Here is a 23,668-nt window from a genome sequence, read left to right as displayed (position 1 = left end):
ATTTAATCTCCATGCAGTGTTGACTGACTGCAGTGCGGAATGGAGTACACTAGACTCAGGGAGGGTATGTGAGCAGGAGCAGACAGAGACCTGACCTCCGTGCTGCTCTTCTGGCTGAGAGCCATTAAGTACCTACAGCAGAGGAGTGTAGGAGTTTTGTGGGCAATTGTTTGCCCACAGGTAAGAATGCTTGAAGTTTGATTTATCAGAACAATATTCCTATAAAGTTGTCTGTCACCCAAAGGGAATCATGAAGATGTTTTAAGTACTAGAGCGGGATCATTGATTTCCTTGGAACCATAGTGCTTATCCTTTCACAGCTGGGGAACTGCTTTGCTGTGAAATAGAATTTCAGTTGGATGCAAAATTAATCAGCTTTCACAGCTCTAATTTTTGACTAAGACACTGTGTCAGTGTGTTTGGTACATGCTGTGTTTTAGCCTGGAAGCCTACGCCTTGCATTTGTGTAGCATCGTGACATGACCACCTGCCTATCCTCCGCCATGGGAAGCAGAGGGCTAGGAGTCAACTATTTCTCTTCTCCCTCTCTGTGTCTCTTCCTTGAAACTTAAATCCAGGAATTATCCCTCACAGATTGACATCAGGAAGGAACCTTAGTGACTATCTAGTCTAACGTTTTGCCCATTGAAAAAATCTCTTCAAACACCCATGATCAGTGGCCCATTCAAGCTGTATTTGCATACCTACCATTGATGGAGCGGGGGGGGGGGGGGCTGCATTACGAGGCATCCTGGTGTCACATTTTAAATCACATCCAGGTTTTATGGAGTCTTTCCTCTCCTAATAAGCCACAAAAAGCATATTCTGCATTGTTTATCTTTCTACTCACATAAGATCGATATAGAGACAATCAGTCACTTTTCTTATCTGTGATGGCTTTGATGTGATCAATTTATAATAGTTTGGTCTTCGATGTTTGGGAAGCCATATGTAGAGAAAGAAACTGACTCTTGTGATCTAACACTGTCTCTTCCAAAATCAATCTCGTGAGACAATTTTAAATTAGAAAGATATGTATGTCTCCCCAAGAAACAGAATTAGGCAAAGACAGGCATTTATATTTGGTATCCTCACTCTCACAACGAGAACACGAAGAATGTTTTTCTCCTTATATAGACAATCACACAGAAAGGAACAGCATTCAGGTTCTTCAACGTAATTTCTCATTTTTCAAAATTCTAATTTCATAAGGAACACAGTCTGTTTACAAAGAAGCTTTCAGTTTTACAGTAAAGTGTAATGGGAAGGAGCTCCTCAGACATGTTTTTGATCAAGACGTAGTCCTGCCTTTGCTTCTGGATTAGGTTAGATGGTCTGTAGCCATAAGGGAAAAAAGATGAGTGAATCATGGCCTCTGCCCTCAAGGAGCTCACGTTCTCTCTGATAGGAGGCAGGAATGGTAACCACTCACAAAATCAGCTGGCGCTCAAGGCAAAGTGATGCGTGTTATAATAAAGATAGCACCAGAATGCTGAGGACACAGGAAGATGCCAGATTAATGGCAGGTGGGAAGACCGGGGAAAGTGCATAACTGTATAGACTCTTAACTTCTGTGTGGGTAATGGATGCACTTCCAAAAGGCAGAACTTATGAGAGAGCACTGTGCCATGGAGGCATGCTCCTAGAATGCCTCCTGGTGTGGGAGGTAGGAGCTTTATAAACTCCACAATGTTATTCTTCAAGGACATCTTTCTTTGTATTGTGTCTGATCAGTGTATCCAGAGTTAAGTTTTTTGGGATGTGTGTATTTTGTTTGTTGGATAATTTTGAATAAATCTCCCATAATTTAGCAAATTGAGTTCCTCAGACCTGCTCAGAATATCTACTGGTAGTTCTTCCTGGTTCATGTTTATTCCCCTTCACTGACTACTTATTTTGGGTAAGGTATCAGTCTATTTGCAGTTCCCTTTGTGGAATAGTATTCCCTTTATGTAATCCCAGTCAGGCAAGGAGGAAAAGAAAAACAAAAGAACACTTTTGGATGGCACCAATATCCCTCCTTTGTGAAAACCCTAGAAGAAAAAGAAAGAGTAAGGGTGTGCCTTTCAATCTAGTAAGTGCAGATAAATGAACATGGGCAGATAAATGAACACAAAGTCTTTCCATATGGCCATTCTTGATTGATCTCTAAGTTCGTTAATTATCTTCCCCCAAAACCTAGAAAGAGTACCTTCTGTGTGTCAGAACTTGCTCATTCGAAGTCTACAGTCTGGTGAAGGGGAGAGAAACAGGTTAACTAGCATTTATAATTAGTGAAATACGGTCTATGATAAAAGGAATGTGGAATGCTGTATCTCTGAAGCAGAGAAGAAAGGGTGCAAATTATAGCTCCAGAAGATGATGCCCCAGTCAGGCAAGAATTTGGGAGTCTTTAAGGGAAACTTCATTTTAATAATTATGGACATTCAATGAGTTGAGTGATTTTGTTTAAAAAAATGGTGCATTCATTTAGCTTAATTAAGTTTACTTTGCAGTTAGTTATGCTGAAAGACCTTGGGAATTTATAAGTGTTTGATGCACACTTAATGCACACTTCACATAGATGGATATGAATAATACTGAGACATTGAGTGTGTGCTGAAACCAAGATACAGAGGTGCCTGTGTTTGATATTGATACCTACCCAATCTCACTTAATTGTGGAATTTTTGGGGCATCCAATGTAATAATATTTGTTGCTTCTATAACTCTCAATAAAAATTCAAACTTCTTTTATGCAAGTATATAGATTTGGAAGGACACAGCAACCAATCCAACAAATAAATGTTATCACATCTTTAAGGAAGACACAGTAGTTATTGAACACATGCTATGTGTTTTGTATGTATTAGTTTATTGAATCTTCATAAAAACTTAGCTGTTATTATTGGCTATCTTCTCATGTCTTCAGTGACCTTTCTTCTAACTAAATTCTAGTTTTACTCTGATAATCATCCATTCTCCTCATGGTCATGGGCTTTACTAAAACTATTCAGAGCAATGGTCAGTCACCAAACTGAAAACTGGCTAAAAGTTGGGCAAGTGATATAAGTCTATGAAAAGTTATGTCAGCTATAATGTAAAAATCCAAGGCCTGTAACTAGGGAGACTGGCCTCAGAATAAAACTGGTGATGCCTGAACAGAATGATTCCTGGGTCCATGATGATCCAGTTAAGTCACTGAATTAATCCAGGAACCATCTTTTGTTAAGTGAGGTGATACCATTTTCTTTCTAATTCAAGCTTTTCTGAGGTTTGTTTTTTGTTTTGTTTTGTTGTTTTGTTTTTACTCTTAGCCAAAATCACTCTAATTATCCTAAGTGGGTACTCTCATTATCCTCATTTTATATACAAGGGATATGAATGTTAAAAAAGTGTGTCCAAGATTATACCTGCAGTTAAATATCAGTATGAGGATCAGTTTCAAGGCTTTCTTACTCTAAAATCTAGTGTCTGGTTTTTAGCTAGATCTCTCCAGCTTGTTTATTTTTTTGAAATATATAACACTAAAGCACTCAAATCAATGCCAACCGTTTCTAGTAGTTCAAATATGTTAAATATATAATGTATAAAGAACCAACTACCATCTCCAATCTTTTATACCAAGTCATGGCAAACTTTACCATGTGTCAAATAGTACACATTTTAGATTTTGTAAGTCATGCGGTCTCCATAATGCTACTAAGCTATTTAGAATTCAAAAGCAGTCATGTACCATGTCTACACTAATGACTTTAGCTCTGTTCCAATAAAATTTATGTACAAAAACAAGTTGCAGCCCAGACTGTCCATAGACCATATTTTCCTGCTCATTATTCTTTATGAACTAAATTTGACTCTCAGTTTAAGCTCACTGAATAGAATAGATAACAGTGGATGTTAATCAGGAAAAGTCACAGCAGAAAGAGACTGAAGTCCAAGTGTGGGAAAGACAGACATTCTCCCCCTTAGTAAAACCTTGAAGTGTCAACAAAATGATTAAGTTTCTACTTTCTAATGCTTATCGGGTAACAGTTTAAGTCAAGGTAAAGGAAGCAGATCTTGTGACTTCAACAATTACGGAAGCAAAATTTGGAAGGTTCCTAGCCTCTTATCTCTACTTTATTTGGAACTTCTGTTAAAAATTCCAAATTGTCTTAGCACTGCTTTAAAATCCACCATTTCCACTAATACTAAAATTATTGAATGATCCACAGACACTTTAATACATAGCAGCTCTTTCTGCAAATGGAGAGATAAGGGTCGGAAATGAACAGATGATTATGGCTATTTGATTTTGGCTTTAATTGCGTTCCAACAAGCACAGAGAATGGACCTATTTTCTCAAAACAATATTTGTTCTGAAACAGAGGTCTGGAAGTAAAGTTTTGTCAATAATGCAAGCAGCTTTGGAGAAGTACATGATGTTTTCCTTTTTTTTTTTTTTTTTTTTTTGCACAAATGGTTTGTGATGTGTGTTTCTTTCAAAGGGCATAGCATGAAATTAACTAATTTTTATGTAAAATCTAAACTATTGAACCATATTTGTCACTTTTTACTTATTATTAAGCTGAACAAAAAAAATAAGGGCATCTATAGAAAACCAAAGTAGGTAGGCAGACAGGAAAATTGTCATGTCTCCCACTCTCTGGTGATCACTATCTGCATTATGTCTCTGTAGATTTGCCTATTCCAGACATTTTGTAGAAGTGGGATCATACAATTAAACCTCATCTCTACTTTCTTTCACTAGGCATAATGTTTTTAATATCCATCTATGGTATAGCATGGATAGCATCAATATTTCAGGAATTTTACTAGTCATTTTACTGGTGAATAATATTCTGTCATCGCAATAAATCACATTTTTATCCACTCATCAGTAGGTTTATTTATATTATCTTGCTGTGAATACTTCTGTGAGCATTTCTATACAAGTATGATCATTCGTTTTGTTTGAATTTCTTTTTCTCAGTTTTCTGAGTCTATACCTAGGAGTAGAATAACAGGTTCATATGACAACTCTGTCTGACATTTCAAAGAATTGCCAAACTGTTTTCCAAAACAGCTGTACTATGTTTCTTTCCCACTAGCAAAGTTTGAGGGTTCTAATCTCTCCACATTCTTCTGTTTAACATTTGTTGCCATGATTCTAGTGTGTGTGAAGTGTATTTCACTATGGTTTTCATGTTTATAGCCATAATGATTAATGGCACTGCATATCTATTTATATGCTTTTTGGACATGTGTGTGTTTTCTCTGGGGAAATGTCTAACCTAATGGTAAGGAAAGTTCTGAAGGAGGGAGAACATCAAAGTTATATTTACTAGATGTCTATAATGCATTGAACCCAATTAATGTTTATAAAAATGAATGATAATTGATATTTTAATCACATTTTACATTAAGAACTTAATGTAATAAAGAACTTAATGTAAATAAATTAATAATGTAAAATTTATTTACATTAGCTTTTGTCTGCATTTTCCCTGATTAGTAAGGCAATCATGAATGAATGACATATAGCATAATTCCATCTCTTCTCTGAAAAAAGACAAATATATATATAAAGTTTTAAGGAAAAATGCAGAAAAATCTCAGTTATTTTCATGAGACAAGTAAGATAGGAGAGTTGTAAGCTGTGTGCTTGCGGCATTTGATGGGGGTGACTTTGTCTTTATTAAAGACAAAATGATGTGATGGGATGACTTTGCTTTATCAAAGTAATCTATTTAGTAGCAAATGGAAAAATCTATGAGATGCCTTTGGAAGAGTATCTTTATATTTGAAGTTCTGTAGCCATCCCAGTTTCCAGTGCTAACAAGTAAGTAAGCTTTGGTTGATAAGAGTGTGTATGTCATCCCTCTCCCTGCCCAACACTTAGCAGAGTAGGTCAGGCATCTCATCTGACATCTGACAGTCACATATGCCTGGCAGTCCCTGGAAGGCAGCCACATGTCTTAGGAGCTCTGAGCTGACTTCCTCACTTCCACTGCAGGAACTAGTACAGTGTTCAACAACAATCTTATTATAGTAGATGTTCAGCGATAAATTGTTAAATAAATAAATTATTTTAATTGGCATCATACAGAGGCATTGCAGACTTGGATAATAAGAAGATCCCTCATAAATGTATTGACTTACTTACTAAAAGGAAGAAAAGGCAAGAAAGGCTTGTAGCCAAGAATTATATAAAATTCACTATCAGACATCATCTCTTTTTTTTTCCATTTAGTCATCACAAAACCCCATAAATATGTTTTTCTATATTCAGTTTACCAGCATTCAAAATGCCAATAAAGTAGCAGAGTTGAAATGCAAGTCTGGATTTGTAAAGGTATATCACAAAGTGTGAAATTAGATACTTAAACTTAGGCATGCCTAATTCCACGTACTGAAGTCAAAGCACAGAGTTCCAGTGTCGTACAGATAAAAAAGTCTTTTCCCTTTTTGCTTAGAATGAGCTCCCCGCCACCCCTCCCCCAGTTACTGAGAAGATGAACCAGGATGCAGAGAATGAGGCTACTTAAGGAAGTCAAATGAATGATGTATAGGATACTTCATAGGAGGAGATATGGAGAACAATATAATTGTTTTATAACATGATGGCTTATCCCTTAGACCTGAAGATGAATGATTTCGTCATGAATGATGAATGACTTAGTGACTGAATGAATTCTAGACTGTCCATTTTTGAAGAAATGTGGCACATTAGGGGTTAAAGCTACATTATTGATTTCCTAGAATTATAGTCAGCAATTTGTCCCCTCCCTTTTTTTTTTTTTTTTTAAGTTTGGACATGTTCAATTGCCTAAAATTTCTAGGCACCTTTTTTGTCTTTTACTATATTTCTGGTGACCCTTCATTTCTTCCTAACTGTTCCACCTGATTTAGCATTCTTTATTTTCTGCTGTGAGTCTAGCCATATCCTAGCTAGAGTAGGGGCTGAGGATACAAAACAGCTTAAAATCAGAGTCCTTGCATTTGAACATCTGTTCAATTTGAAGAACAGTTATTTAACATAATTGTCATTATTTTTTATTGTCAGCGAGAGTGAGTACACCCTGAGGTCTCTTTAATAGTTTCTTTGGGAAACTTATTTTGTTTGACTTTTTTTCATACCCGGAGTTACAGACAAGACACAATTGGGTTTTGGTTATTTGGGGTAGGGGTCAATATTGAGGGTCTTCTGCTAATTGAAATAAGTCAGATAAAGAAAGACAAATACTGTATATCACTTATATGTGGAATCTAAAACAGCTGGGCTCATAAAAACAAAGTAGAATGATGGTTGTAATAGCAGTCTTTCAAAGGATCCAGTTAAACACACAGTAGAAACAAAAGCATATTTCCTATGTAAAGACAGCATTATAATAAGTTTAGTTTCCACTTCAACCTACTCTCCAAGCCCTTCTTACATAAAAGTGAATGTGGAGCCACCCAGCATCTCTAGATTCCTAGGACTTTGTGATCTATTTTGGGCAGAGAGTGAGGAGCAGACAGGTAAAAGTTAAATTGTCCATCAGAGTGATTACTACAGTACTAGAGGCAAAATTAATGTCAAAGGAGTTCTACATACTGTCAGCTGCTTATAACCTGAGGATCTGGGGAAGGCTAGTAGGAGCTCACATTTCATGAAGGTCTAAAACTATTGGGAATGTTTTATGAGGCAGAGGTATATACATTGTGTGTTATCGGTCAGAGGAACAGTGTATATAAAGTCATAGTCTTGACTTATTTCAATATTGTGAGAGGCAGATGAAAAAGTGGAACCTCATAGAGCCTTCTATGTCTGTGTGGGGATTTGCAGAATGATCAAGGATGTGTTGATCTTGTGTAGTGATGGGGTTTTAGGCACAAGATGGAGAGAGTCCAGGTGTGCTATCAAGGTAGATGTGTCACCTGTTGTCTGAGCAGTTTGGCACAAGGACTCCAAATAGTAGGTGGTTGCTACATGTTCAAGGGACTTTCCCCTACTATAAATCATCAAAAGGTAAATGTGGGAAATGAAGATGCTGCTAAGAGTGAAACACTTTCCCCAGTGTGGACAGCCAACATGATGTCAGGAATTATCTGAAAGCCAGTCCTTAAGGAATCTGACTTTTAAATACAAATTCTATGAGACAGAAGTGCCAACAACCAGAAAACAAGAGGAGAATCAATACTATGTGAAATGTAGAAGACAATGAAAAAAGTTTTACCATGAAGGTGGAGGTATATTAGAATGTCTGATGGTTCTGAGAGTTCAAACAAGATGAGAAAAATATATGTAAACATCTATTGGATTTGGAGATAGCTAGCCACAGACTAGACCATGTAGGATCCAGAGATATGTGAATGTGTCTCTGATATAACAGAGCTCCTGGCACAAGCCAAGGTCTCCCGTGATAGTAGCTGCTATTATAATTATTATAGTTATAGGTAGATTTTTATAGGCATGTGCACACATGCGAGTAGAAAGAAAAAATATCCTGCTTTAGGAAAAGCTCTGCAATTCTTATAAAAAAAATGAATGTACATTGAACAGTCTATATCCCACGTAGGCTTATTTAAGCTGGCACATAGCTTCTAAAAGCAAAATTTCAAACTGGAAGGTGGCAGGTACGTCATGCAAATTTAACAAGGGAATTTTATTCATTTGCAGCAAGAATTGTTATCTCTGGGATATATCAGGAACTGTCAGTCCTCAGCAGCAGCAGCAGCATGACTCAATTGAACTTTTAAATTCCTCGCCCTACACTCCCCATTTCTCCCATGCAAGCAAAGTGAACAATTGTCTGATCTGTGGAAGCAGGGAGAAAGCTATCTTTGCCTCTTGCCACCTGAGAAATGGTTTGTTTTCTTTTCAAACACCATTGCATTCTTCTTGCAATTTCCCTTGACCATTAAATATTTTATAACTCAGTCTCATGCCAGTGCTCCTTCTTGGGCTCCTGATAAATGGCAGATTCAACACGGAATTTTAATACATGGCACAAGGTTTCATTTGCACTCCTTCAGAAGACACTGCTGGAGTCAATCATATGGAAATAGCCCCTGATCTGTAAAAGTATTGTGCTAATCCTGAAGATTTTAGATTGTATCACCAGATTCTTAACTTTTCTTAGAGAATTGTCATGTCATGAACTCAGTGAGGGAAGGAAAGAACTGCTTGATGAAACCCATATTTGCAAGTCAGGGATGTGAAGAATATATTTAGGGTCCACTGTTCCTTATCATTTTCCTTCCTTGTTCTTGACATCTAGAATTCCTTTTCTTTGCCAATTAAATCATGCCCATTCCAGACCTAACTCCAGTGCCAATCCTTTGGGAACTCTTCACAGATAACTATAGCCTGAATTAAGCTTGCCCTTTCTTTGATTTTCTACTGCAATAATTATCTGTAATAACCCATAGTACTTTTGTTTCTACAACAAAATCTGCATTCCCAAAGTGTGCAGTTGTGTTGGTAGCATAGAAAACTCAATAAGTAATATTGCAGTTCAAATCAGTATTTAAGAGGGAAAACCAGCCATTGTTTTAATTCATTAATAAATTAACATTTATTGCAAAATCTACAGGGATTTCTGTCTTCCAGTCTTACATTTTCTTTCCATTTTGCCTTTAATGAATTAACCACCATGACCTCCCACTGTGCGTTTAATTACTGTACTGATTGCTTACTATGTATGCTACATGAAGTGGAAAGAATACAGAACTTAAGCAAAAAGCACTCTCTCTGACCTCCCTGGAGATAGAGACCAAAACCCATAAAAATATAAGAAAACATTAAGCTACATATAGCAAGTGCCAGCTGAGTGATCTGGATAATTGCACAGTCCCGTTGGCTCCAAATGAATGGGAACTGTTCCTCAGGCCAGCAACAGCACTTCCTTGACCTAAGATCTTTCTTTTTGGTCATGGTGCTTGAAAAGCCCTTCCTAAGCACCACCTCTGTTCATCTTAAAGCTAGTGTTCCTATGTCCTGCACGACTTCTCGTTTCAAATATTTTCTCTTCTAACTTTTCCCTTAGTGCTGTAGAGTTGATTTTTCTCACCTCTCCATGTACTTTACCTGAGTTGCTCTTGGAACCCTTTTCATGTTTTAACTTCTAAACCTCTATTAATTTCCTAGATAATACTTTTTTTTTTTTTAATTGAGGTAACAATGGTTTCCAACACTGTACATGATTCACCAGTTTAGGATCAACCTTCTTCAGATATATGTTAATACTCTATATAGTAGTTTTTAAGATAGGATTTTCTTATCTGATAGTAGCAAAAGTGTGCACACTTTTCAATACAGACTGTTCAGACAGATGTTCACCATGTAAATAGATCACTCTTCAATAAATGGCCATCATGTGCACCTCTGTGTCCATATCTAACCATAAATCGGAGATGTTAGGACTTGCTCTGACCCCTGTGAGCTCCTGGGCCAATCAGGTGAGAGATTCATGAAGTGATGCAATGGAGAGTGTTCTCTGATAATGAAGCATTCTTGAATGACAAATGGGATTCATGGGAATATCATGACCCTCCTGGTTTACTTATCTAGACCTTCATCCATATGACTTTTTAAAGACAATATATAACTTTATAACAAATTTATTTATTAAGTTACACTTATGATACATGGTGAAATATTGATAGTGCCATATACTATGACTAACATTGTATTAGACCATCTTTAAAGTGATGGCAGTTTAAAAAAATATAAATAGGTTCTAATAATATTGGACAAGTTTACAGATGAGAATTCTATATCCAATTGCTAAGGTACCCTGACATTTTGGGGGACATTGTTTGATAATTTGAAGTTAGATCTTACCTATTACCTCACAAATGTCCCATGTCCTCAGATGAATATAATATCAGAGCAAGCTTTGTTACCTTAGGGCAAGAAGGAAAATAACGAATTATATTCTGTTTTACTTTTATCCATGTAATGTTTGTTCTGTTTTTTATAATTTATAATGCATCTCATATGTTTAAATATGTGCATGTTCTTATAGGCAGATATACAAATATTAGAGGATATTACTATCTCTTTGTTGGCTGTATTTGGTTGTAAGTAATAGAAAGCCTGAGTAACAGTGACTTAGATGCAGTATACTTTTGGTCTTAGAGTTAGTAGAACAGCCCAGTGGTTCATTAAGTAACTTTTCTATCTTTTTATCCACGCATTTGGCATAATGTGTAACAAATGTAAAATTTCACATCATGCCTAATTTTATTTACTTTGCCCAATGCCTTTGTAATTTTAGGTAAATAGTGTTATATGGATATTATGTAGGATATACTTAGGAAAATTATAAGATTTCAAATTTATTAATAATTACAGTTTATCTGTAGAATTAATGAACTTAATATGATATCATTGTTTATTATTTTAAAATATTTAATAATATCTCTTTGAAAGCAGTCAAGTAATTTTGAGGAATAAGCATAGACATTTTAAGTGAATTTTTGGATTTTCTAAGCTATGGAAATAGAAAATATGAGTACATGTTTAACCTGACATTTTGTACTCTTCCACCTCGGATTTCTGCAGATGCACTGCACTGACACGGAACTCTTATCCCCGGTAATGTGCTGAGAGATGATAAGTTGGTGGGGAGAAAAGTTGATAGAATGGGATGGTAACCACCAGAGACAATCCTTGTCAGATAGAAACTAATTGGTTGTAACTGCTTTGCCATTGTATTGCTCTTAGAGTCTGTAGCTTGTTAAAATCACTGATAATGAAATGAGGATCTCACTTTTTATGCTTAGGTTAAGCTAATGACAAGCTGTTCTTAGAGGAATGATCAGTGAATACGAAAAATGAATAATAAGAAATTAAAGGAAACTTTAACTGGTCATGAGTTCATATCACGCAGCAGTCAGAGTAGCAGTCAACTGTGTGGGGTCTCATATTGAATTTCTTGCTCAGAGCTCTTGAATTTTAAATATTTCCCATAAAAAGAAAGTAACTATTTACAAAGTGTCTTGGATAACAAATCTTTCCAGTAGAGGAGATCCTGGAAAATTGAAAATATGCCTGTTTAGCAGATCATTTATGTCATGCCAAAGTATTAACAGGAAGCTATTTTGAAATGGAAAAAAAAAGTTTCCATTGTACCACCAAGAAAGAGGAGATTGATGTATTTCAGTAGCATGTGAATTAGGACCTATATGAATATGAAAGCAATATTTGTCTTACAAATTCATCTGTATTAGAATGGGTATACTAACTGATAACATGAATGTGAAATTGTATCTAAATGTGTGTTGCTAGATGTGCTTTAACTTTTATATGATTACAGTGCAATTGTAATATTTAATGAATGTACCTTTTATCAATGACATTTACATTGTTAGTGATATTCAAGTTATCAGACTTAGGAAGTACTGAATACCAAATCTATTTAAGACACACTCAGCTCTCAGGAAAGGAATTAAAGAAATGGATAAATGGATGGACATTTTAACAAATAGTTATTTGCAGGCAGTGAATGTACTGAAAACAGCAATATGGATGATAAAAGGTGATGGGGGACGGATGAGGGGAATATAGTGATAAGCTCTGAAGGATTTCTGTATGTCTTCCAGCAAAGAAAAAATGTAGTCTAGGAGGAGTAAACAGTGTGACAATTCCTGGTTTTTAGAGAAATTGAATCTCAGTTGGAAATTATGACTCTTATTTTAGGGTTCCAGGTGAGACTAGAAAGGCAAATATCCAGCTGTTTCATCTTTGCTCTGTTAAGGAATTTGGAGCTATTCCTATGGAAAGGGGGCCCACTGAGGATTTTAAATGTGAGAAGGACACAAGAGGATTTCCTTTAATACACCCTCTGCTCAGTCTGAATGATGAAGAGGAAGAGGCTCATTGTGACCTCCTGTCACTAAGCTAGTACAGAAGCCTATGCTGTTGAACATTATTATTAATCTAGATCTATGAAAATGACATTAAAAGAGCTGAGTTTTTTTAATTAACTTTTGACTTCTTAAATATATTTTTTCTTCAATTTCACAGAGGAATGGGTGCTAATATTTAAATGTTTTCAAACTCTGAAATAGAAAAAATGTCACATGTGGTAATAGTCTGTGTCCAGTAAATAGTATATATTTATCATTAATTTCATAGGTAGGAAACAGATGTAGATAAATAGCTTAATTAAAAAAAAATCAGTAATTATAATCCTAAAAATATATGCTTGAGATAATGCTAAAAGATGACAATTTGATCCAGTTAAATAATTTGGTCCAGTTAAATATTTAACAGAAACATTCTTCACATTTGATATTCTGTCTCAGAATTTGGAACATTTGCATTTTAATTACATAATAAAAGGAGAAAGTGAAAGAATAATTGGCCTAGCTATTAGTGAATTACAGCTGTAACTAAAAAACAAAACAAAAAAAAAACTGAGATTGTTTTCCACAAAACAGTCACAACATACATTGATCAGATGTTTGATGACATTTGGCAACAATAAAGGGAAAAGAATGCTATCTCAATTCTTCATATACAACATGTTTGTTAAAACTTAAATTAATAAAAACTGATTTGAGTATTTGATGGCAGGATCATTTAGTGTTTTCTGTTGATGTGTCCTCAAATGGGCTTCTCTGGAGTGATTCCAATTATTATAGTCTGGTGGAGAAATAAGACAATTGAATATAGTGGTTGTTGTCTTAGTGCCTGGACTACTAGAACAAAATCCGATAGACTGGGTATCAGCATTAACGAAAGACAAACTCGTGCCATTGGAAGCAACATGGATGGAGCCGGGAGGAATGATGTAGTGTGAAATAAGTCAGAAGGAGAAAGGCAAATATCAGATGGTGTCACTGATAGGTAGAATATAGAGAAACCAAATTATGGGTCAGATACCGCAAATTTAAAAACTAACCCTTGAAAGTGACTATAGAACTGAAGCATCCAGAGGGGCATGAGAGGTGAGCAAGGGATGAGAACAAGGAGGGAAGGAAGCACAGAGGACTATGGCGGTGGACAATGAGTGGTTTGTTGGTGGGCACACTATGGTGGCAGTGGTTATCCTAACATTGCCTCAATTGAAAATAAATAAATATATAAACAAACTCCTTCCCTCACCCTGGGGGAAAAAAGCAAAATCCGGAAATTTATTTTTCACAGTTATTGAAGTTGGAAAGTTTAATACCAGGTGCTTGCAGATTCAGTGCCTGCTGAGGGTTCCTGGTTCATAGAGGGTTTTCTTGCTGTTCAGTCACATGACCCAAATGGGTGCAGGAGCCCTCTGGGGTCTCTTTCATAAGGGCACTAATCTCATTCATGACCTAATCTCCTCCAAAGCCCAGTCTTCTAACACCATCTCTTTGGGGATTAAGTTTTAATCTGTGAATTTGGGGGAGGGAGAAGGGATACAAGCTTTCAGCCTTTATTAGCGAACTTATCCATTTGTGCTTGGTCAGTACCAGGGAGGACCTATCCTGTCTGCCTAGATTCCCCAAGGTCAGTGCCCATGGGAATACCTCCATGCACAGATTCTGGCCAACTGCAGGGGCTGCTGGTATCAGAATGAAGTGCTGACCGCCCTTCTCTGTGTGCTTCCATTGGCAGATACCACGACGTATTCCACTGAGCGATCTGAGCACTTCAAACCCTGCCGAGACAAGGACCTAGCATACTGTCTCAATGACGGCGAGTGCTTTGTGATCGAAACCCTGACGGGGTCCCATAAACACTGTCGGTAAGTGACTGTGGTGACTGGCACTTAAGGCCAGGTTTTCAGGGAGGTTGAGGTCAGCTTTGAGCTCTAGGTGTACAATGCCTGTGATGAATACAATCCAACTGTTTGAATGACAGAATCAAGAGTCTAATATGGAGAAGGATAAAATTTAGTATATGAGGAGCACAAACCTGAATTCAAGTAGTCAAGGTTTAAATTTTATCCTAATCAAGTAAAGGAAGATTGACTTTTATATCTACCAATTGAATAGAAATAATTATTTTTACTAACATTAGGAGTGTATACTTATGGTATGGGACTTAGACACTTTATTCTGGGACTCAAATTTTTCCTTCTCGTGTATCTACAGACCGTGACATAACAACACAAACTGTTCATCTAAGATCTAGAGTCTGAATGTTGTGAATGTTCTGAATAATGTGAACCAAACCCTAGAGACTATAACTGTGTCCAGACTGCATTTTATTTTTATTCTGCCCTCGTTTATTAATTTTAATGTTTTTTTTAAACACCTCTGATGATGAAACCCTCTCCGGCAAGATGTTGTAAATGAAATCATAGTCCTGTTATAGTTGAGATAGAGAACTACTTAGGGAAAATTCCCAGTGGAGATCAGAAAGGTGTTTAATTGGTTTTTGGAGACATAAGGTTACATAACAGCTAAAAATAAAAACAAGCGGAGATAAATAGTATACTTATGGACACTGCAGCTTTAAGTCTCCATAGAAGAATCAAATTAGCATCAGAAAAATATTTTCCACTAAGCTTTTATTTCCAGCACTACCCTGGTAATTTGTTTTTCCTTGCAATTGTGTATGCTTCAGTGATCTTCTTTATCCACACTCCTTTCCTTCTCTTTATTTACTCGTCTCATATGACACAGTTATTAAATTAATTATTATGAATCATGAAACAGGGAAAATTATGACTTTTTTTTCTCTCCACTGCTATTATAAAACTTTCTTCTATGTTGTTTTATTAAGCTGGTGTGGAGAAATGTCATGAACTTGCAACATGTCAGCAATTCATACCTGACTCTATGAACCAGTGTCTATTCACAGGGAGGGTGGGTTAGTGGACACAGTGGGTGAAGGCACAGGTTTGGCAGAAGTACAGTATATCCTGTCAAAGGATAATGAAATGTGATCTCCTCTTCCACTTGAAATGGTGGTTTTCATGTTCCTTGGGTGGTGCCATTAGGTTTATTTCATCTACAAAATTGACATCCTGCCTCTGTCTTCTGTGAATCTGGGTGGGGGGCGGAAGGAGTGTGAGGGTTGTTCCTTTCCAAATTCTCCTTCTCTTGCTTTGTTTTTGAGTTAACATGGACACAGGTAGAAAGCACACAAGTGACTTTAAGACCTTGAGGGAAAAGCCAAAAGTGACTTACCTTTTCAAAGCTTAAAGTGCATTTAAGCTTCAAGCACATGTGAAAGTTGTCTTTGCCAATCCAGTGGGATTATCTTGTGGAAATGGGCAATGCCATCAGTGTTAAATTCATAATCCTGATAAATTGATGAAGGAATGACTCAGAAGTTTCACTTAAGTGCCTCCCTGGTGGCTCAAGGGGTTAAGCACCATACTATTAAGCAATCCGTAGCCTCTGCAGCACAAGTTCGATCCTTGGCCGGCCAGAGAGAAACCCACATGACGCAGCAGACCTCTCCTGTCTTGCCCGCTGCTCCCCTCAGCAGTGTATTTCAGTCAGTATGCCTGTTCTGTTCCCCACTCTGTCTCTGGTGAATCCTCTCACCCCACACCTCTGGCCTGTGCACCAGCTCTTGTATGCATAAATAAATAAATCTTAAAAAAAAAAAAAGTTTCACTTGAAACAGTGAACTTGATGATGTTTTGCCCTAAAAAAAAGCAAACTTTCTAGAGTAAAGCATCAGATCAACCCGCTCCCCGCTCCCCGCTCCCCCATGGTATGCAGGCTGGTATGATTCATCTTTTCCAAAGATGACAAGTTGAAAAGAGTAAAATGATCCTTTTCTCTTGGTGTAAGCCTCACTGTTTTCTCTCTTAGTTATTGCACTGATTTGTTTGCTAGGGCTGCTACAACAAAGTACCGTATGGTTTAATAGCATAAATACATTTTCTCACAGTTCTAGAGACTAGAAGTCTGAGATCAATGTGTGGGCAGTGTTGTTGCCTTCTGAGAGCCTAATGGGAGTGTAAGGGCAGGACTGGGCACAGTGCAGGTTTTCTGATCCCATGTAGACCGGGTAAAGGAGGAGTCAGAGTCCTCAGTAGTTTTGCAGGTTTTTTATTTGGGGGTCACCAGGCATATGGCAGGCAGGGGTGCTGGCTGGGGGGCTGGGAGGCTGGCAGGCCTCCCAGCCCCCAGCAAGTCTTCACTCTATCTGGGCTCTCTGGCGTTCTCTGCTTCTGCTTCGGCTTCTCCTTCAGGTTCTGCTGCTGCTGGCTGGGGCTGCTGGCATCACCCCGTGACGCCGCCCTTAAAAGCACAGTCTTAGCTCAGCTGAATCCCATCTACCTATGCCCACACCCTATTCCAGGTGCCCGCCATCAGGCATGCATTCAGGACAAGGATCCATCATCTATCCTGATGGCGGAAGGGCAGAAAAGCCTGATATTTTCTTTACCCTACAGGGAGGATTTCTTTCAGGCCTCTATTCTCGGCTTATAGATGGCTATCTGTTCCCTGTTTCGTCGCGTGTTCCCGTCTCTGTAGATATGTATCCAAATATCCTCTTTGTAGAAGGACCTCAGTCACATCAAATCAGGGTCCACGCTAATCTCCATATTTTATAATTTAATTATATCTTTAAAGACCCTTACTCCAAATGTGGTCATATTCAGAACTATTGTAGGATGGGATGTCAGCATATGAATTACTTGGGAGACGTAATTTAATCTGTAACAATGAATCTCAGGTGCACAAAAAAATCTCTTATTTGGTACATGTGTACATGCCTAATTCCTGGAACATAAAGAAGCAGAGCTATATCTGTGGTTTAACTGGCACGATGTAAAAGTGTAATTTTGACCTTCTGTCTTCATATTTCTTGCATATTTCAGCGCAGACAACCTGTTATTTAACATAGAGTCACAACATAGCTAATCATGACAAAAGACCAGCCAAAGATAGAATTGGAACTCGAGTAGGTTAATAGATGCCTATAAATCTCCTACTAGTGTGTATGAATAAATCACACATTGAATGTGCCAGCCATTCATCTCCCAGGCTTTGCTGTGAATAAAAGGCTTACATTTGTTCCTGCATCAGCCACTTCTAAGAACTCCAATGTAGTTATTAATAATGTGCCATTTTGTACAGCACTCTATTTAATAGTACGTTCCATTCATTCTTCTCCATTCGACAAATGTTTATTGAGCACCACCTATCACCAAGATACTGTTGCCTAAATACATACTAAAATGAATTTAGGAATTAAATGGCACTATACTTCGTAGTGTACTTGGAGTAAGCAAGTGAAATACTTCATCATTAGAAAATGAGAAAAACAAAGGAAAGTACCTTCATGTGACTGGCATGCTACCAGGGTATCTTTATGACACATTATTAGCTGGATTATGTTTCAAGTTAAATAGCACACAATTTAGTAGTTCAGAGCAGCAATACAAAGGGTTGTACAAAAATCTAGCTCATTAATTTACCTTTCACATGTTTCAAAAGCTTAGACATTTATTTCTGAGAGATTTTTAACATTATATTTTCTAAAATTTTAAAAATATATTGCAATCCCATGATAATATGAATAAAAACAATTTTTTATATGCTGTGTGAAATTGAGCATGTGGTAACACTTTTCTGCTAAGGAAGAGCAGTGGTAAAACTACCTAGATATTTCTTGATAGAAATCCTGAAAGGGTGCTCAAAATCTGGGAATTTTAGGATAACTTTTCTTGTTTACTTTTTAATGTCTAATTTCTCACCTTTCCATGTATTTCAGTCTTTCAAAAATTATATTATTAATTATTAGAAATTATAGAACAAACTAATGAAAAATTAAGAGGTACCAAGATTTTAAAAATAAATTGACAGAGGGATTTTTAAAGTATGCTAAATTGACAAACTTGATCTTGTTAAATTTTAAATATAATATAAAGGTATATACCATTGGTTGACTGATTAGTAAAGATAAGACTTAGTATATAGTGAAACTTAGAGTAGAAAAAGGAAACATCTGGGAGAAAAATGAGAGTTTGATAAGGGTGCAGAAAAACATTTTCATTCATTACTTGAGGGAAGTATACATTGTTAAGCCTCTAAGGTAGGTTGTCTTGGTAGGTTTCAAAATCTTGTTTCTAACAATTTAGCTTATAGAAATGTATGTGTAAATTTACCTATAAGGATGTTCACCACAGGTTTATTTGTAATAGCCAAAAAAGTCTAAATTTAGAATTTTCTAATTCTATAAATTAGAATCTATACATTGAATGAATTCAACATAACTAGAAACTTCAAAAAAAATTAAAGATTTATTTATTTATACAAGAACTGGAGTATAGGCCAGATGTGTGGAAGGTGAGAGAATTCACCAGAGAAAGAGTGGGGAACAGAACAGGCAGACTGACTGAAATACACTGTTGAAGGGAGCGGGAGCAGCAGGTGAGACAGGAAAGGTCTGCTGCACCATGTGGGTATCTCTGCAGCCAGCAGGGATCGAACTGGTACTGCAGAGGCTGCAGACAGCTTCATAGCGCTGCGCTCAACCACCTGCGCCTCCAGGGAGGCCCGAAACTTCAAAATATTTTAAAGACATAAAAATGCTAAACATACCATGTTATGTGTGATAATCAGGATATAAAATTATAAAGTTGAACATAGAATGGCAATCCAATAATGAAAAAGAACTAACTTAAAAAAATAGGATTCATGACTTTTTTCCCTTTGGATTTTATGATTTCTGAGATCTCTGCATTGCACATGTATTTCATTTATGTAACACCTGGTTAAGACACTTGACCCCTGCTTCTCATCTTTCCATTAAGAATGATAGATAGTGTCCCTGTTTCAGTTAAATTGAGATCATTATAATTCAATATTATTAGACTGGTAAGAGTAATTTCCATTAAGGCCTTTCAGATTAAATGCTACAGGTCTATTTGAATGTATCTGCTTCTTTTATTAATAATTCATTTATAGTCTTTATAATAATTCTTTTTCATATTAAATTCATGTGTTTTGAAACACTAAAAAAATAGGGTTAAGTAGTAGGAAGATATATTCTAGAGAAATGAATCTGGATAGAGAAGAAACACAGATCACTAGAAACATCTTGAATCAAAGCATTCTTAATAAAAACAGGATCTTCTCTAATGTGTTTACTTTATGCTATTTCTAGAAAATTTAAGAACTTGGGAAATAGGACTATCTGAAATGTATTTCACCAGCGTGAAAGAGGTAGCCATTGTAACGGAAAAGATTGCTAGGCATTTGAATGGTACAAATGTGTTTTGAGGCCAAATTCAAGTAAAAAGGATGTGTCTCTTCTGAATTGAAGCTCATTAAATGTTTCACCAGCCTTGCTGCAAAAATAGATTTTCAAAACTTTGTAAAGGATAGCATTTGAGCTGAATTTGACCTGTAGTGATCATTTTGGAAATCTATCAAGCAATTCACTTGAAGATGCTTGAATCACTTGAAATATGGAACTGCTAGAAAAAAAAGAGGAAAGCAGTCTAATAGCAACCACTGCCTGAGGCACTGCTTCCATAAAGAGGCTGATGAACTGTGCAGCAATCTGGGTAAAATGCTTCTAGGAGTTAGTAAGTGGGGAAGCTACAGAAAGAGGTAGCAAGCCCTATAAGGAGCTGTTGTTCCTTACTGTGTCTCTCTGTCTGCTCTGCCTTGAGTAGGCTTTGAACTCAGATGAATTTAACTAAGAAGGATTGAGTGAGGCACTTATATAAGCAGAACAGCTACCAGCTAAGGAGGGTCAGAGTATCCACCCAGCGTGGCCTCCACTTCTCCTGTTTTATAGTCCCACACCTGGAATTGTGAGCATCTCTGACTCCCTGGCTGAAAGCTGTACTGTGGGGAGAGCAGGTTAGGATTCAGTTATTAAAGGCCAACCCCGGCCTGACTTGTCACCTACAAACAAGGATGGCTGTATCCAGTCACAACCCACAGCTGCCTGCTGCAACCAGTCTGGGTCCTGCTCTTGGATGAAAGTGTTGTTCCCCACCATTCTCTCCCCTTTAAGCTCAAAGGGGAAGACAGGCAGATATGTTTTATCTAATATGGGAAAGATGATGCCCATGGGTAAGGTGGGAACTGAAGTCACCCAGTCCACTTCCATCTATTCCTCTCCACAGATGCTTTTGAAAAGAGCTTCCTGCACCAGCCAGTGACCAGGTGACCCCTCCTCTGGCACTTTGGAGGTGCATTAGCCCTTCTACCCATTGAGGTTCTCTATCAAGTAGTTCTCCAGTAAGTGCTCTTAGAGTGGCAGCTAATGATTTCCTGTGGTTGAAGCATGTCGGAATGAAATGGAGTCCTGGCACATATACCTGAACTCCATTGATGGGAGAGGATGGAGGCTGAAATATCAATAAATCCAGGCTCTCAGGCAGAGTCACTGCAGAATGGAGTTGAATAGCAGGGTACAAAACCTTAGAAGAATTTTCAAGTTTACCAAATATGTGTTCATGAGAATGTTTGCCACAGTCCAGACTTAATTTGAGTAATCTGCAATAGCCATGCTCATAGCATATAGTCTGCTGATGGCACAAAAAGAAATGATGAAATGAACCAAGTTATCACCATTTGCCTTCTTTGTCTCCTCTGTGGATGAAGTGTGTCAAAATAGTCTCATTAACTTAAACAGAAAATGAAACAATAACACAATAAGCATAATTTTGCTTTTTTTATTGCATTTTGGGTAATGGTTTCTTTCTTCTAGTTTAACCTCTTTGCATTGGACCTGAGCTGGTATTAATGTGCTACTTTAATCACACCAAAGACCAGAAAAGCACATTTGACAAAGAACAATAACACATCTTTTAGTTAACAGTCAAAGATTTGTAACTTACTTAAATGTTTTCCAATTTGATTGACACATCTACCTAAAGCATAAAATTGTATTTCTTCAGGTGGTTGTTATGACTTGCATTTTTTTGTTGTATCAAAGAATTCACTTTTTTTTTAATAAATTTTCTTTACAACTTGGGGTAAGAGGCACATGAGACAAATCTGAGTGTTCATGATGGAGAGACTGGAGTTAAAAACTCTGCTCAGCTTTATACTGGATGTGTGATTTTTTTTTTTTTTGGTAAGTCATTTAACCTAAATCTTCAATTCTTTATGTAAGAGAAAAGGAAAGAGAGAGAGAGAGAGAGAGAGAGAGAGAGAGAGAGAGAGAGAGAGAGGGGCTGATTGACTAATAAATGCCCCAAAAGGTTAATGCAGGGCCTCCCCGGTGGTGCAGCGGTTGACCGCTGGGTTGTGAGGCTGCCCACAGCCTCTGCAGCGCCGGTTCGATCCCCAGCCACCGGGCGAGGGTCCCACATGGCGTGCAGACCTCTCCTGCAGCCCGCTGCTCCCCTCAGCAGTGTGTTTCGTCAGTCTGCCTGTTCTGTTCCCCGCTCTGGCTCTGGTGAATTCTCTCACCCTCCCATGCTCTGACTGTACCCAGTGCTTGTATAAATAAATAAAATAAAATAAAATAAAATAAAATAAAATAAAATAAAGGTTAATGCAAAAACTGAAAGCAGAAATGGACAAAAACTGCAAATGGCTCATGAATACTATGCAAAAGTTTCTTTCCTTCCTTCTGCTCATACAGAAACCAAGCAAAAGCATGTTTGGTGGAATCTTATGAAAGAAATTGATTGGTTATCATATTCCTGTTTAATTAAAACAAGACTTAGATTTACAAGAGGGGGTGAGGGACATGCCATAAAATCCCTCAGTGTCTTCTGAGGACTCAGTTTTCTTACTGTCAATTTTGACTGATAAATTAGCAGTTTTCTCCTACTATTTCTTCAATTCTGCAATCACTTCTTGATTTTTCAAGATTTTGTTTTCTTTGAATATTTATAGATTTAAGAGGATTTTTTCCCTTTCCTACCCCATCAATATACCTTGCCATTATCACATCATTAATATAAAATAGATGTTGATTTTGTAAATCAGTGAAAGGATGAAATGGCTTGTTGACTGTTCTTTGACATGAAACAAAAATATACTTAAATGAAGAAATGTACACTGAAAATATTAGTGGGCAAAAGAAGGGATACCCCAGGACTCCCAAACCTGCCTGCTGTAAATGGGTTCTGCCATCTGCCACATAAAGACAACCATGCTGTCAGTGCATATAACCTTCAATAGAATAGAACTTTAATACAATTAGTGTGCAATGGATATAAGAGAAGGAATATAGTTAAAATAGTTTTCCCATGAAACACCCATAGTTATCCATCCCCTAGTAGGTAAATGCCCAGCCAAATAGGGTTAGCCCAAGCAGGGCCATGCAGCCTGAGATCCTGCCATACATCTCTTCTGGTGGGGGAAGGGGCAGAATGGGCCAGGCAAGTCTGGAATGAAAAGAGCAAAATCAAAATACAAATCAAGATAAAGTCTGCCTTTTCAGCCTCCCTTGGTTCTCTCACCCCTATCTCTGTCTCTTTTGAGGGTCTCCTTCCACGTCCCCAAAGTCACTGGTATAAGTCCAGCCAGGCAAGCCCAACTTCTCTACAGTTCTCTCTGTTCCATGGACCTTCTCCACTCTTGTCTCCAGCCCTACTCATCTTCTCCCAGCCCTCTCTCTAGGTCTTTCTCTCAGTCTTTTTTTAGCTTCTCCTCAATACTCAACTCCATCCTACCATGAGTGGGACAGGGAACCTGGAACCTCCACTTTCTATAGGGATTACTGTGTTACAAAAACTGTTTCACTCTGGCAAATTATATATGAAATTATATAACTTATGAGAACCCGCAGAAAATAATATAAGGGAAACCTCTTTGAATATAGAGTATGTTAACATCTAATCTCAAACATGAT

The 23,668-nt window shown here is 37.3% G+C and overlaps 1 protein-coding gene across 7 annotated transcripts in view; it reads left to right on the top strand.

Moving 5' to 3' along the window:
* NRG3 (neuregulin 3) overlaps window positions 1-23,668 on the top strand; it is a gene marked incomplete at both ends in the record, with an annotated part of 925,662 nt that overhangs the window by 401,760 nt on the left and 500,234 nt on the right. For all 7 annotated transcript variants that reach the window (XM_084246398.1, XM_084246402.1, XM_084246401.1 and 4 more), the window contains one exon: window positions 14,546-14,675. In XM_084246398.1, the coding sequence (XP_084102524.1) occupies window positions 14,546-14,675 (130 nt within the window). The remainder of the gene's footprint in view (window positions 1-14,545; window positions 14,676-23,668) is intronic.

The sequence above is a fragment of the Talpa europaea genome (genome assembly GCF_964194135.1).
Source record: "Talpa europaea genome assembly, chromosome: 10".
In the NCBI taxonomy this organism is placed as follows: Eukaryota; Metazoa; Chordata; class Mammalia; order Eulipotyphla; family Talpidae; genus Talpa; species Talpa europaea.
This window is presented reverse-complemented; position numbering and strand designations above follow the sequence as displayed.